Raw genomic sequence first — 15,811 nt, forward strand, 5'->3', positions numbered from 1 at the left:
ACAGAGGGAATGGATTTTTTCCTTATTTTTATGCAACTGTTCCTCCAGCCTGGCATTTACAGCCCAGCTGCAAATACCTCTGCTGCAACATGGGGGTTTAACAGAGATGAAACCCCAGCCAGGTTCTGCTTCTTGTCTGTAGATCCCTTTCTTCTACCCGATGCTTGGCTCCAACCCTCCGAGAGCAAACACTTTTCTTTAAGGAACCCATCATCAGGAGGAAAAAAAGAGTCAAAAATATAACAAAGCTGGTGAAAGCACAGGGAATTAGTGTCGGCATGACAAGGTGCGCAGGATCCAGGCTGAGAAAAAGAAGAGGAGCGAGGAACCTACAGGGCAAGCACTGAGATGGGGGGCTGGGGACTGGGGTGGTTGTCTTTCATTTCAGAAAAAGAATAAATCCCCCCCCTAGAAATTGTGCAGCCGAATAATGCAAATACGCCAAAATTCAGCGATCCCCCCTGTCTTGGCCCAGCTGTGAGCCAAACACTCGTGATTAGGAGCTGCTGTACCCCAACAAGGTCATCAACAAATCTTGCTTGCGTTAACAGACCAGTCCAACTTACACCTTTTTTTCCTCCCCTATTTTCTTCCCAGGACAGCAGACCCAAACAACGTGGGGATATTATAAACAGCAGCTGCACTCCTGCACGTCCCCACAGTGCTTTTATTTTTGTTGGTGATAGGCTGCCAGACAAAGGCATCCCACCTCCAAAATATTTTCTCGTAGGAGCAACACCCAGTCCTGAGAACAGCTTGGCCGCCAGTAAATAACTCAACTGCGTGTAAACAGCAGCTTCAAAATAATTAAAAAGGAATCCCTGTTCCAGCACACACAATATGCTTTTGCATTGCAAATATTCCTTTTTATTTCCATAAGAGACACCCTATAGGTAAAAGCGCTGCAGGGAAGCATGTCTAAAGCTGCTACAATGGCCTGGGGAATCCTCCCAAGCCAAAATACCTCCTTAGAAAACCCAATATATCTGCTTAGACAACCCAGTGTCGCTGGCCTTGCAGCAGCCCAGTGTAACATGTCCTGTGTCCAAGGTCATAACGGTGACAAAAGCCACCTCTGGGAGCACTTTGGTCTTGGCCAGGAGGCCAGAAGATGCTCCAGGTGACAGCAGCAGTGAGAAAGGGGGATGCAGCCATTGCAGCAGCCAGGGACGTCGGGCTCAGCTCTCCAACAACTTCACCGTAGGGATAAAGGGAAAATTCACTTGCAGTGGCATTTTTCATATTAAGCAACCCACCCCACCCCCCCCCAAAAAAAAAAAAAGAGGTTCCTACACCCAGTTCTGGAGAGGTCCCAATTTGGGAGTGAGGGGAAAGGCAAGCAGGGAGAAGGAGGGGACAAGGAAGGGTTGCTGCACGGGGGGGGCGGGGGGGGGGGAGGGGGGGGGGCAGCTCAGCTCTGAAAATGAGCCCTTAAAAGCACCGAAATGCATTTGAAAGCACTGAAATTACTTTCTCCTCCAGGAAAGAGTTAAGGAGCGATTCAGCCCACCCTAAATTTTAGCAGCCGAGCCCTTCGTGGCAAGGCTTTTGGTGGTTAGCAACCCGCTTTGGGCAGGAAATTATTTTAAACAGAAACGGGGAGGGGATGTGTTATAGCAGCATGGAAAAATCTGGTGCAAAATGGACAAAAATATTGCACTGCACGAAATGCAATATCGTTTTTCCTATTTGTCCACCAACACAAACCCCGGGGGAGATTTCTCGGTGCCCCCACATGAGACCCTCCCCGGGAAATCCCCCCTCACCAGGGAGCCAGCCCCAGGGAGATGCTGAGGCTTTGTCAGGACCATGAGTATCTGCACAAGTAGGGCATAAAAAAACCCAAACCCTGCTTGGCAGCCAAGGGGGCAGTGAATAAATAAAATTAATTTTTTTTATCCCCCCAAACATGGAAATATTGAAGGCTGCTGAAACCAGTTCACCCCTGTAATTTCACATCACGTATTTCACTTTCCAGATCCTAAACCCCAAGTGCTTCAAATCTCTCCTTCCTGAAGACACTTCAAAGCCACTCTGATATTTTATCTATCATTTAAATATTTCTGCGTATGAAATATGCTGGTTTCACAGCTACCAATGCAGTAAGGTGGGGAGCCCCAGCAGAATTTCCTTATTTTTGTGGTTTTTCAGCCACTAAATTTGTTTGAGGTTTCTTGCTCTTGGCTTCAAAGTTTTCTGTGATGCCTCACACCTCTGCTTTATGGCGAGCTACTTTGGTGTTCATCATTTTCCAGGCCCGGAGAAAAACACCTCCCGCTAAAGACTCTGCTGAAGAAAACAACCCTACAGCTCAAATTGCATCTTCTTCTTATTTTGAACGCATTTTGATTTCATCAGAGGAGAAACTAGTGAAAATTCATCCTCTCCTGTTTTTATTTTTAATGCCAAGCTCCTACATTTGTCATTTTTCAATTGCATGGAGCTAGATTAAAAGAAGGAGGAAAAGCTAGGTGATGAAATATGAAGAAATCATAATTAAAAATCAGTAAGTTTTCATTTTTTTTTCTTCCTAAAGGAGATTTCGGGGGATCCCATGCAGTGCTGGAGAGGCGTGCGGGGCCGCTGCCCTGATGCACACCTGGTTTAGCGGCTCGGTGCAGAAGAAGCTGCCGGGCTGAGGCTCCAGGTGCTGCCACAGCAGATGCTCTTTGGCAGCCATCGGCGAGACATCTGCACCAACACGGGGAGGAACCTACCGGGGTGAAGCCAGCCCTACCACCAAGAGGTGGCCGTGCGTGGAAAGGGGGAGCTGGCACAAAACGCCTCCGTCGGTGACTCCACCGCCATGGCCCGGCTGTGGCTCCATCTCTGCATCTGCCTCCAGATCCCAGGTAAGAGGGACACAGCTCTTAAGGGTTGAGGGCAGCTAAACTCATGTTGGAACCTTTCCTCCAACCTGCTCCGGTACGTGGCATGCATTGCACAGCGTCTGGATGATGGAAGGTTACATATACAGGCATCGTATAGATATTATTATCTATCACTGCATAATTTTGGACAATGCCCTTAACAACATGCTTTAACTTTTAGTCAGCCCTGAAGCGGTCAGGCAGTTGGACTAGCTGATCGTTGTAGGTCCCTTCCAAGTGAAATAGTCATATTCTATTCTATTCTATATATAGTGCAATATATAATGATATAGACACCTCAGAGCTTGTTTTTACTGCACCTTAGTGCAGACAGACTGTGGGAAGCTGCTGATGGAGAAGTTAAAGTAGCACCTATCTCTGCTGCCTGTGTAATGCAAAGACGATAAACATCCTATCAAATTTTCTTCTAAATCTCTCCAAGGACTGAATGTTTCCCAAGGGCCACAGCTGGACTCGCTGTGTTATAAAACCGAGCTGCCTTCTGCTTATTGCAGTTGCAGGAAGTCTAGACCAAATATATACAGTCAATGTCGCAGCAAGGTGATAGAATTACGCTTTACAGGACAAATTGTGCCATCAGTTCTTGGGTGAAAATTGTTGAGAGCTTGAAACACCCATTAAATGCATATATTAGGGTGGCGGCCCAAGTGGGCCTCCTAGATGTTGCCCAGTCGGGGTCCACAGCCGCCCAGCATCCTCGCTAGAGGCTGTCAGGACTGCTGGGTGTTTTGTTCATGGTGTGTGATGGTGATCCAGCCACGGTGTAACACCTGACGATCTGGCAGCAAACAGCCTGAGGCTCTTTATCAATGCCTATATACAGGTAATAATATCCTATAGAACTATACAGTGAGGTCCGCATGTGCAAAGGGAACAGGGACCGGTTTTGAGGTGCTGCAGGCTTGTCTGGCTGAGCACATGGAAACAAACCTGTCCCACCCCAATTCCCCGTAGTCCCCTGTGAGAATATACACCAGGAAAGGGAACAAGGAGGTTTTGGGGGATGAAGGTGCAGCAAAGGATGAGCTTTTCTGCTCTGGCTCTCTCCCAGCTCACCCCGCTGGAGCTTGATATCTGGCTCAGAGCAGAGCTGAGCATTTTCCAGGATCCCTTCTCATCCCTTCTGATTCATCTAATATCTCTCCAACAGCTCAAGTAAAAGGTTTTCACGGGGAGGTTAGATTCCCCATGGTCAGCAGAGCAAGATCTCAGGGCAGCCAAGGGGACTCTGAAGCCACCATGCCCCATGGCCACACACATTTCATCCCCTAAAAACCCACACGGGTGTTTGCGAGAGCAAAGTTTGGGAGGATTGCACTCCAAACCCTGAAAACGATGTATTTTAGTAATTACATTTAGTAATAAGGAAACATTTATATTGTCACAGCACCAGAGCAGGCAGTGAAATGCTGCGGCTGCTGTGCAGCCTGAATTTTGGCATTGCAACATCAGGGCTGAAGCTCGCTCATCTCTGCAGCACCCCGGCAGCGATGGGGTCATCGGTGCGGGGCCAGAGGAGGGCTATGGACCTGTATCAATCAGCAGAGCCCTCTCCTCTGCTTGTCCCCATCAGGGACATGAGGGACATGGGCCAAGGGGATGACTTCAGGTATTCTTGTGGTCATGCAAACCCATTCCCACATCACTGGGTTTGCAGGGCTGCACGAAGCTGTTTGCAACTACTGTAAGTAGCTTTGGGATTTTGAAGGAAAAGGGACAATTTAAAGTAAAAAAAAAAAGTGAAAAAACATGTTTTGTTGAGCTTTTTGCATGGCTGTAGAACTCGTCTAGGAAAGACGGGGGAAGCGAGAGCATTCTTATCTTCAGAGGGCTGTTTTTCACTTGGGTTTGGAGTATCTGCAGCTTTGTAGGACTGTTTGCTGAACAGAAAGGATCACAAGTCACCTCTTATCCTTTTCACAAGGACACATCCTCGCTCACACACAGACACTGCTCACATCTGCCCAGGCCAAACACAACTCGGATAATTCCCACAAAAGCTGCAAAGCCCAAACACAGACATGCGATGTCAAACCGAAGCTTTCAACCCCACCGCTACCCCTCACTCCCTCTCATTCCCTAGGTCTCAAAATTCAAACAAAAATAATATCGTCTGAAAACTAATATCAAATTGGCTCATTTTGAGATGTTTTGCACATTTTTTCGTCTTTTCTGCATCTGAGATGCAATCTGAAGTTTATTGGTGTTGCTTTTGTTAGAACAAAAATCTGGCAGATAAATTAAGAGGCTCAAAAAAATCTGCTGAAAGAGAGGTGAACCCTCCCCAAAAAATGAGAGAGAAAAGGAGGCAGGAGAGCAGCACCCACAGGAGCAGGTGGGGGTGCCCTTCCCTGCACATACGGATCCCAGGACGCCCTCAAAATCATCCCTCCATCCCTCTCCCTGCCACTGATCCTCCTCCCTAGATGAGTGCTTACAGGACAAAAATCTACCTGTATAACTAGGCTTGATCAAAAAATAGCTGGGGAACCCAAAAGGGCCTCTGAGGGAATACGGGCTGAGGTTCCTGAGAAAGATGCTCCTGTTTCTTGCCTGTGTGATCCCCTGGTCTGTGACTGTTTGATCTTATTAAGCCCACAAAGAAAATTTGTACTTAACATGGAAGAAAAATAATGAAAAGAAAATAATAACTATGTATTTCTGTCTTTTTACTTAGGTTTCTGTACAAATCTACTTTTATCCCAGATTCCAGGGCATATTTTAGCCCAAACTAACAATAAAACAGAAATCATCTGTGAGCTGAAGAAGGAGCACGTTGGGGTGTACTGGTACCGCTGGAGTCAGGAAAGGCAGAATTTTGAGTTCTTGGTATTTTTCAACCTGTTGGGCAAAGCCACGTATGGCACAAACATCAGCCAGGACAAGTTTAGTGTCCAGAGTGCGAGTTCCCGCACGTCCTACAGCCTGCACATCAGCCACCTCCATGCCTCGGACAACGGCACCTATTACTGCTCCATCTCCCAGTCCTCCCAGCTCCTCCTGGGCAGTGGGACACGGCTCGGTGTGGGTAAGCATCACCCCCGGGGCTCCAAAATGTATCACCAGCAGACTGTGATGAGGTCCCCTAGGTAAGGGGCGATGCATGTTGGTAGACCTTTCCCGATTTTGAAATGCTCTGGGGTTTTTGTGAAGAGACCTATGACACCAGATAAGTCAGAAAATACAGAAAATAGCTATATTTTAGGTCAGCTGCATGTGACAGTCCTTTTGCCACCAACAATTGCTTTGCTGTGGTCATGCCTTGAGCGCTGTGTTGGTCCTAGTGTTTTAGGATTTCCACGGGAATGTGCTCAGCCTCCATATCGGAATGCCCTATATTTTTCTTGTCCTCTGTGGTGCTTTGGATGAGAGACTGGATATGCACCCTGCTCTGCTCCCAGGTCCTCTTGCACCCCAGTTCTTCCTTACCCTTCCTCCAAGTGAAAAGAGCAGCAGCTTCAAGGCCAGAGGACATCATCCCTCGCATCGCTGGGGTGGGTCTGACTGCGGGTTTCAAGCCCATCCTTCACATAAAGGATTGAATTGGGATTTATTCCTCAAAGCTCTCAACCCACCATCACTGGGGACCTCCAACCAGAAATCTGCAGGTGGCATTGGGGGAATGACGCTTTACAGACCCTGGATCATAAAACAGCTCTTTTCAGCCCATTTTCCCCTTGACCACCGAGCAGGAGGTGGTGTAGAAAAACGAATGTGTTTGAAGTAGGATTCAGCCCTTTCTTTGCAGGCTTTTAGGGAGACAAATAACTTATTTAACCAAGATGTAGCTACGGCTGCTGGCTCTAAATCATCCCCACTGTCCGAATCTTTCTGGGTTTTTTTTGCAAATATGCCCTGCACCTTGAGCTGGCTGAGAAATCCCTTTTGGATTCTTGCTGATTTGAAGAAAAGCTGGTTTAAGATAAAGGAGAACTGGGGTTTTTTGTCAACTAGGCACATATCTATGTTCAAAGCAAAGCATGAAAAACAGGGATGAAATTCAACATGATCAAGGACACTCCAATTTAAAACTAAACATCAGCAGGTGCTCGGGGAGGACTCAGGCCTTGCTGGATATTTTTTTTTTTTCCTTTAGTACACATGATAAAACAAATTGTCTTTCAGTTCCTTTTCTTTAAGCCCATTATAATGTAAGGGAGAAGTTGTCCAGATAAATCCCAGAAACCTGATGTCTCACTTTTCCATGTAAAAGAACGGTAGTTTCCATAGGAATTTCAGTCCTGGATAGAAGCAGAAAAAGATAGTTTTGAATCACTCAAAATTTTGAAGAAGTGGAGTTTGAGCAGTCAGACGTACAGCTATTTAATGACATTACTGGGATATTTTCCTGACCAACTTTACAGAGATAAATGTGCTCCATTATAACTCAGATACACCCTAATAAATCCTGCCCTCATTTTATCAGAAAATAAAAATAAAAATCTGATTTTGAGCAAAGATTACAGCAACCTGAATACAGAAAAGAAAATATGCAGGGATCCCTTAAAACCTCCTGGTACTACTGAAATCTCCTGCTACTCGTGATTTTGTGCAACACCGATGAGATGGTGCCTGGCAGTAAATGTAGCTCAGGAAAGTTTCCTTTTTCCCTTCCTTAACCTTCTGCCCTTGTTTCCTTGTACACTGTTTTATTAGCATTTTTTCAAGCTTTTGGTAACTTCTGTAGCCGCCAAGAAGTTTAGGTCAAGCTCCTGGTCCCTCCAGATAGACCAGCTCTTTGCGGGGGTCCCCAGATGGGGTTAGTTTTAAAAGCTAACATTTTCAGCCCTTCTCGCCTGCTACTTGAGATCTCCACTGTACTCAGTGCCATACTGACCATCCTCTTCTCCTCCTTATCCACCAGTTGATGTTTTGCCTCTGCCTCCGAAGACCACTCAGGCACCACTCTCTCAAAAGCCTGTGCGGTGCGTAACCAAAAGCAAAGCTGCCGTCAGGAAAGGTACAGCACCGGGTTGGCTTGCAAAAGGGTGTTGCTGAGCTCCTGAGGGTCTCCAAGGTTCAGCTGGAGTTTGTCCTGGGGTGGGGGCAACTTCAATGTGACCCTGCAGGGATGGGCATCTGGGTCCACCTAGACCCACTGCTCTGGATGGAGCTGACCTCTGCCTTTAGGAGTGGTCCTCTGGGATATAGAAAGGTTTAGGGGTCAAGGCTGTATTTCCATTTAGCTCTGCCTAAGCTGTGGTGTCCCTTGGGTGTGCAGCCCCTGCGGGTGCAGCACCAGTCCTGCAGGCATGGTGAATTCCCATGCCAGAGAGGACACCAGGAAAAAGATTGTCGTGACTCATAGCTAAGTTCCCTGCAATGCTCTTGGGGTGTAATGCATCCTCCAAGGGATACCCCAGGGTGATGGTCATGTCCTCCACTCCTCCTGAGGACCTGCCTTGCTTTTCTCCCCTCCCCACCCCACCCTTCATCCCCCAAAGCTGCTGGGGCAGAATGGTGCCGGGTGCTGAGCTGGGGGCGGGGATGTCCACACCATGTTCCCTCCTGTTCTCCAGGTGCCTGCAGCCCCCTGGTCTGGGTCCCCCTGGCCGCCAGCATCCTGGTCCTCCTGCTGAGCCTGGTCCCCACCACCTACCGCCTCCACCGTAAGCATCCCACCACCCCGAGGACGATGAGGGGTGTCAGGCCCTGGCACAGCCCGGGAGAGGGATGGGGAGTGAGGAGGAGGTCCCAGGGCTGACGGACACTGTCTCTCCCCAGGTCTACGGCGGAGGCTGTGGCTTCGTATCCACCGGCAGTAAATCCCACCGGCTCTCCTCGCCTCAGGCTGGCAGGGAGAAGCTACAGGCTCTCCCCTGCACGGTGCTGAGCTCTGCCTGGATGTGACCGAAGAAGGATGTTATAGGGGGCAGACATGGCCTTGCACTGCAAGACAGATATTTCTTCCCTGCGACAGACCACGACTTTAACATTTTTCCTTGACACAACAGCTGGTAACTGGACCAGGCCGGATCCTGCAGCACGCTGAGCATTTCTGAAAGGGCACTGAGCGGGGTGAACGCCGTGACTGGCTCTGCACCAGGGCTGATGTACTGAGGGGATCCAGATGGGCTGGAAAGATGCTCTGAGAGCTTCTTGGGTCTCCTCTCTGTTTGCCCATGGGACATCACGAAGATTTCGTTCGCTCCTGCTAACACTGGTTGATAAGACTTTGCTAACACTCTGAGAGCAACCAGCAGACAGCAGGGGCAGGTCACTGCACGGCTTGTAAAGGCCCCGTACAGGCACATTCATTAGAAATAGCAAATATATCACTCAACTGTGTTGCTCTTCAGGCTGATGTCTCGTGGCTGTGCTCAGTGCGGGACATGGCTGTGTGGCGGGCAAGGAGCCATGGCCTCTGCCCGAGCAAGAGTGAAAGCAGAACAGCTCCGGTGGGGGGGAGGCAGGTCTGGGAGGGCACCTTCTCCTGCAGGAGATCACAAACAGCCAAGAGTGGGAGTGAAAAGCCAGACAACGCCATGTACCCAAGGCCGAACACCTGGCACAGCCTGAAGGCCGACGCTGCCTCTGAGAGCAAAGGGAGGCAGCCAGGCCCAGCGGTGCGGCGCGGCCGGCGGGAATTGCCCCGAGTGATGCCTATGTGTGCCGAGACCTGAGCACTGCCAGAGTGTCTGAGCCCCAAGCGTGCTGAGCCCTGAGCAACACCCGTGTGGGCCGAGCCCCAAGTGACGCTTGCGTGTGCTGAACCCCGAGCACGCTGAGCCCTGAGTGATGCCAGAAGCAGGGGAGGTCTCCCCAGGGATGTTAACAAGGCTCAGCCCCTGCCTGGAGCTGCAAGGCTGACGTGGGGCTGGACATTTGGCATCTTGCTGAGTGCAGGCAGTGGGCGCTCGCTCTTGGGTACATCCCCAGCCCTGCGTCTCTGCTGAACTACAGGCACCAGCGCAAGGCTGTATCAAGGGGAAGGTGGTCCAGACTCCTCCTGTCCCCAGCGTGGGTGGGAAGGCCAGCAGCTATTTTTACTGCTGGGGAAGCAGCAGGGATCTCCTGTCCTGCACATTGCCTGTGTCCTTACAGCTGCCCACAAACCAAGGGTTGATGTGGCTCCAGAGTCCCCCAGGGCTGGGGCAAACGCGGGCATGGGAGGAGCACGTGTGGGTGGAAAGCATGGCACTGGCGTAGAGGTGACCCTCTGGCCTTACCCTGCCTCCCCTCCCAGCCACAGGAAGCTGCCACTCTCCACTTTAATATACATTTTTCCGGAGGACTTGGCCTCACACCTGGCCATGGGTGCTCCTTGCGATGGATATTTCCCGTAAATGATGCAGTGGCCCATGCTGAGCCAGCTTTCTCAGGCTGCGATGCTAACCCAGGGTCTCAGGCCACCCAGCTGATGGCCGCAGGGGACAGTGACCCCAGACCCCATCCCACCAGGGATGCTGCAGGGAGGGGTCCCCGAGCGTCTGTTTCCAACACATCATACCAGCAGCATGTTTTAGCCTCTGTGAAAGCTCAAATGAATTAAACCCACCGTTTATCTACCCTACAAGCACTCGGTACGCAGAGCTTCACCCAGAGCAGATGATTTTTAAGATAAGTATTTTAACAGGACAGGTATAAGGAAACCTCTTCGAAACTTCCCATTGGCAAAGCTTTATTATTTCAAAAAACAGAGGTTTTCCCTTTGATGCAGCTGCTTTTGAAATCCCAGCTCTGTTTCCCACACTTGAGGCATCCTGATCGTACTGTCCATACCTGCTTCACCTCTCGGCCAGCACAGGAGATGGTTTCCCATGGCCAAGCAGCCAGGGATGGGTCTGGGCAGCAAAAGTCAGGCTGCGACAGCCCAATCCTCCTTTCCTACAGGAAGGTGAGCAGCCTCATGGATAACCCTGCCTGGTCCTCTCCTCCTCCATCCATCTCCACACTCAGGCCATGCTCACAGTGTCCGGCCCTCGCTGAAACCACCTGGGATGGCCGCATCTTGCCTTGATAGACTTCAGCCAGCGGATTATCCCAGCTTCAGTAATACCAATTCAAAGGATGGGGATTTACCCCTTGGCTCTCTGACCACTGATGAATAACTGCAACACGCAGCAAAGAATTTGAGCAAATTCTGAATTCCCCAATTTGACTTCATTGTTCCTTTGTAAATTGGAAACAAAACAAAACAAAACAAAAACCCCAAAACCCCCAAACAAACACAAAAGACAAAAGACAAACCAAAAAAACCCAACTTCATCATCATCTGTGTGCAATGAAAACAGGAGGGTACAGCAACAGTCAAGGATGCTACATGTCCTGTTGAAACACGGGTTTGAGTGGTTTAGCAATGGAAATAATGAAAAAAGAGTAGTAATCCCCATCATCATCAATAGGGTGTTTTAAGACAGTAAACCCCGGAGAGATTTTTAGCAGCAGATTTTACAACTGTGAGAGCCGGTGGAAAAATATCACCTCTCATTTCATAGACATTTTTCCCAGACCAAATATAAGAAAGAAAGAGAAGCACTAATAAAAAGATGCTTTTATGTCTGAGAAAATGAGCCCGGTCCCCTGATACCTGCAACTTGTTTGGTTTTCTTTCCTTCCTCGTCACTGTGCTGCGAGCACGATGACAACACCAGCCAAGGGTCAGGGACGCCGTGCTGCAGCACACGGGGGGGAAAAGGGATGCTTCCATCATGAAAACTCATGAGAAAAATCTTTCTGTGCATCTCTGCTAATAGCACAGTGCCTGGATCCGTGGAGGGAGAGATACAGGTAACAGCATCACCCATCGCAATGTCACCCCTGCCGCCGTATCCTAACAAATGAACGTCCCTAATTTATTCCTCGTTTCCTTCCGAGGATGGACCAGACTTCTCCCATCTCCCACTGTCACCCTCCTCCCCGCAGCAAGGAACATCCACAGCTAGAAGAGAAAAGAATGGGATTTTATATGTAACCCCAAATCCTCACATGAGCGGGTAATAAATGATGTCACCTAAAATGACAAAAGGAGATGCCGCAAAAAATTGAACAGAGACAAAAGGCCTTTGGATAGGACAAGGGGGGGTTTGCATATCTATGGGTTTAAGTACAAAGTGTAACTTATCTTGAGCCAACCCCATAAATCATCAGGCAGGGAACTGTAAGAGACATCAAAAATTACATGTTGCAATCATCCATTATTTTTTTTTTCTATATTTCTATTCTATGTATTCTAAATTCTATTTTATACAAGACGACTACAGTTATTCTTTCAATAAACAGTGCCTGCATATCTTGAAAGCATTAAAATATTCAAGGGACAGAGAGCAGAGCAGAAATGCAGGTATTTCAGGCATTGCAGTAAACAGTCTTCATGGTTTTGTAAAATTTCTGTAAATGGATTAAAAAAAATTTGTCTTTCCAGAAAAATCTCAGTTGCTGACCTAATATTGGCAATGCCCAATTTTTCTTTATTCTTTTATCCTGCCCAGTCATTTTTATGTGAAAGACCTGGGTTTTTATAATACAAACAAGTAAATATAAATCGGGCGCAGTCAAAAACATTCAACTGAAAACAAGCTAGTGACACGAGATCAGAAGTTATATCTGATTTTCAAACTCCTAAATATATATTAAAAAAAAAAAAAAAAAAAGAACTTTGCAGAGTCATAAACACATTTATCCTTGGCCGAGTTATCCTTGGCCAGAACGGCTTCTCTGCGCAGTAGCTGCTTATTAAACATCTCCTCCTGGCAGGAAAAATGGATTCACAGCAGGATTTGTAGGCATTTGGACCAGGCTTCTTAAATGGGAATTTCTAAATGGCTTTTTCTGCCACCGTATAAAACCAGATACATCCCAGAAGCTGAAAAAAAAAAAAAAAATCCCAATTTTTATTTGCTTCTCCTGAATCCCATTAGTGCACAAACACAGCCCTACACATGCACGTCCCCATGACAGTTATTTATATTGACAATTTTATAATTATATATTATTGTATATAGTTACAACTTATATATTATATATTACAGTTAAATATAAATATAAATAATATATTCAGTCTAGTTGTAACTTATATAATACATATTACATTTAAATATATATTATATAAACATATTATAGATATTTTTAGTATATTTTTATATAACTATATATGTGTTATTATATATAAATTGACAGTATATAGATTGACAGATACCTATAGAAAACAAAACACTGGGGAACAAAAAACTACCTTCAGGCAGCATAAGTACTTCTTGCCTGTATTTCCCCAGACTTCATTGCCTTTCATTCAATAAAGCAGAAATGATAATATATTAAACCCAGAAAGGTTTTCTTTAATATTATTATTAAAATTTTTATTTAATATTCTTTCTAGTTCTTAAATTAAATATTATTTGCTGAAATAACAAATATTTGTGTATATCAGTATATCTGTATTGTATACACTCAGGGTGAGATCTGCAGCATCTGTAGAATTATATACAAATATTTGTTATTTAAGCATTCAGTTAACTGGACCACATATCAGACTGAGTTAAAAAAAAATTGTATGAAGTATGTGTTTTGCTTCTCTACCACCTTGCTATGGGAAAGATTACTTCTCTTTGAGTTAATACCCCAGTGATTTTTTTTTTTTTCCACATGAAACAGAACTCTCCCCATGCTTTATATATTTGCAACAGGACAGGAGGTTTAATATTCCTCCCACAGCCATTTGGTTTTTCTGCTAAAGTTAGATTTCTCGGTTAGCCTTTAAGGTATCCCAGTGTATGAAGGGGGACTGCATCACGCTTTTAATTAGGGGAATATCATTATTACTATTTGCACTTTCTGATCTAGTTAATAAATTAAAGCCAGATGTGAAACCCTCCAAAAAATCCCAATGACGGCATCAGCGCAGAATTTTTTTCTCTGCCAGGTACAAAATATCTATGTGCCATTGCAAGGGGGATCTCATGCATTTAACATCCAAACCCCAAAACCTCTGACACGAGTCGCTCACGGAAAGCGGCTGGCAGTCTGTACGAGAGGGAAACCTGCTCGAACGGCAAAACCCTCTCCAAAAAGCTCCGCGGAGGGGTCGGGAGCCCTCGGGCAGCCAGGCTGATGCAGGCACCCATGATCTTGTGTCCTTGACTTTTTTTGGGTTGGGCAATGAGTAAGGGCTAGATTTCATCTTGCCCAAACTGGATTGAGCCTCTGCGTCATGCAGCAGAAAACACAACCCTGCAGACATCATGGGCGTCTGCAGGGAAAGTCTTGCAACGCCGAGTTCTTCACAGGCCTGAGCTCTGACGGGGAACACCAAACCCGCCTGATTTCCCCGTGCGGAGCGATGGATGCCTCCAAAGCAAAGCCATGAGCCCACAAGCCGGTGCCAACCATCGGCACCCCACCTGCTGCCGTCAGCCCCGTGTCCCGCACCACGCCTTCCTCCACGCTGCGAGCACGATGGAGCAAGCCTTACCCAGCCCAAGGTGCAAGCCACAGTGTTTTTTCTGCTCCTCTTCTCTGCTTATGACTAAAACATCCAGATGGGAGGTTGGGCACCAAAATATGGGGTGCAAGCAACCTCCCTCCCCACAAGGCTGAGCAGGGAGGAGTGTTGCGGCTTAGGAGACATCTCTGTCCCCAGAGCTGCTCGTGTGATCTCACCCACCACATTTCCTGTTGCTCCCTCCCAGCACGGAAGGCTGGGGCTGCAGGCCGTCCGTGCAGGCAGCGTGGTGCAATGCAGCACAAAACCTAGTTGTCAGGCAGCTGCCTCCGGGGACAGGCAGGGCATCCTCAAGGGAGCTGGGTCCATGCTGCTCTTCCACGCCGCAGCATGGCCCATGGCAGAAGCCACAGCTGAGTCCCACCATATCTGACATCTCTTCAGGTACCACCACGGGAGGAGATGCTGCATTGCTGGAGGCCCTGCAGCCGCCTTGCAGGCAGGGTCACAGGCAGAACCGCTGCCGTTCCCCAGCAAAGCTCAAGGTGCAATCGTTGTCTGGCATAAGGTGAGGTGCTGGGCTGTGCTGACACCTAGCTATAGGGCTTCAAAACTTTACACCTTAACATCAGCACCGAATGCAATATTCAAATGGGGATATTTCCTATCAGTCTCTTAAAAAAAAAAAAAGAGACAAAATATTCCTGGGGGCTGGGACTGTATTATTCCTGCCCTGAGCAATGAGCTGCAAATGACGCTGCTGTTATTAAAATTTATGTCTCAAGTCATCTTGATGCAGGAGGAAACAAGTCAGAGCAGCAGTGGAACAGCCGTTACTAAAACATACGCCTTCCCTCAGGTTGTTTTGTTTTAACCTGACTCACCCATTGCTACCATAGCCAGGATAAGTTTGATATAATTTAGAAACGTGGGTCACATCGCACTGCGCAGAGCCCAAGCTGCCATCCCCAGGGACATGCTGGGGGAAGGCAGCTGCTGCCGTGCAAATTCCCCTGGTTCCCAAACTTGGGTCCCTCCTCACCTCCCCAAAGCTGAGACACAAACTGAGCTAGTTGGCCAGGGTCAAGCATCTTTCCCAGCCATTTTGCCTCTTCCAAGAGACATCCAGGGTGCCCTGGACTGTAAAGCAGAGAGAGGAAAAACTCACCTGCCTTCTCTGCCCTCTCCCAGCATCAAAGGTGTCATGCTTGAGGTCCCAGGTAACCACAGAATTGCTCCAGTGCTCCCTGCTGGAGGGATGAAGGGGTGTGATGCACCAAAGATGGCCACAGCATCCTCAGTGTGTCATTTATGGATGGGCACGCCATGGAGAAGCTGGTGATACAGCCCCTTCTGCCTTCCCTGGGCTGCTCACGGCTGAGAAGCGAGCAAGGGAGAGTCCCAAAGGGCTACGGAAAGAGTCCTGTCCCACCATGAGCAGACAGGGACATGGACACAGGGCCTGCAGGCATAGACGCTGCTGCCCTGAAGGACAGGAGCCACATGAAGCCCAAACCATCTCCAACTCATCATCTTCCAG

General features: G+C 47.9%; 1 protein-coding gene and 1 long non-coding RNA gene across 2 annotated transcripts; one reads left to right on the plus strand and one right to left on the minus strand.

The window, feature by feature from the left end:
* The first annotated feature begins 2,212 nt into the window (after positions 1–2,212).
* On the plus strand, positions 2,213–9,170 carry CD8B (CD8 subunit beta). Its single transcript, XM_054824520.1, has 5 exons — positions 2,213–2,852; positions 5,569–5,919; positions 7,756–7,851; positions 8,411–8,500; positions 8,616–9,170. Exons 1-5 carry the CDS (start codon positions 2,807–2,809, stop codon positions 8,654–8,656), a joined length of 624 nt encoding a protein of 207 aa, XP_054680495.1. The 5' UTR covers positions 2,213–2,806; the 3' UTR covers positions 8,657–9,170.
* Positions 9,171–11,990: 2,820 nt separating this feature from the next.
* Positions 11,991–14,452, minus strand: LOC129205943 (uncharacterized). The gene is made up of 2 exons (XR_008576924.1): positions 14,302–14,452; positions 11,991–12,696 (listed from the first exon to the last, which is right to left on the minus strand). It is a non-coding gene; the product is annotated as an uncharacterized LOC129205943 (long non-coding RNA).
* Between the last annotated feature and the right edge of the window lie 1,359 nt (positions 14,453–15,811).

Source organism: Grus americana, chromosome 4, assembly GCF_028858705.1.
Source record: "Grus americana isolate bGruAme1 chromosome 4, bGruAme1.mat, whole genome shotgun sequence".
Taxonomy (NCBI): domain Eukaryota; kingdom Metazoa; phylum Chordata; class Aves; order Gruiformes; family Gruidae; genus Grus; species Grus americana.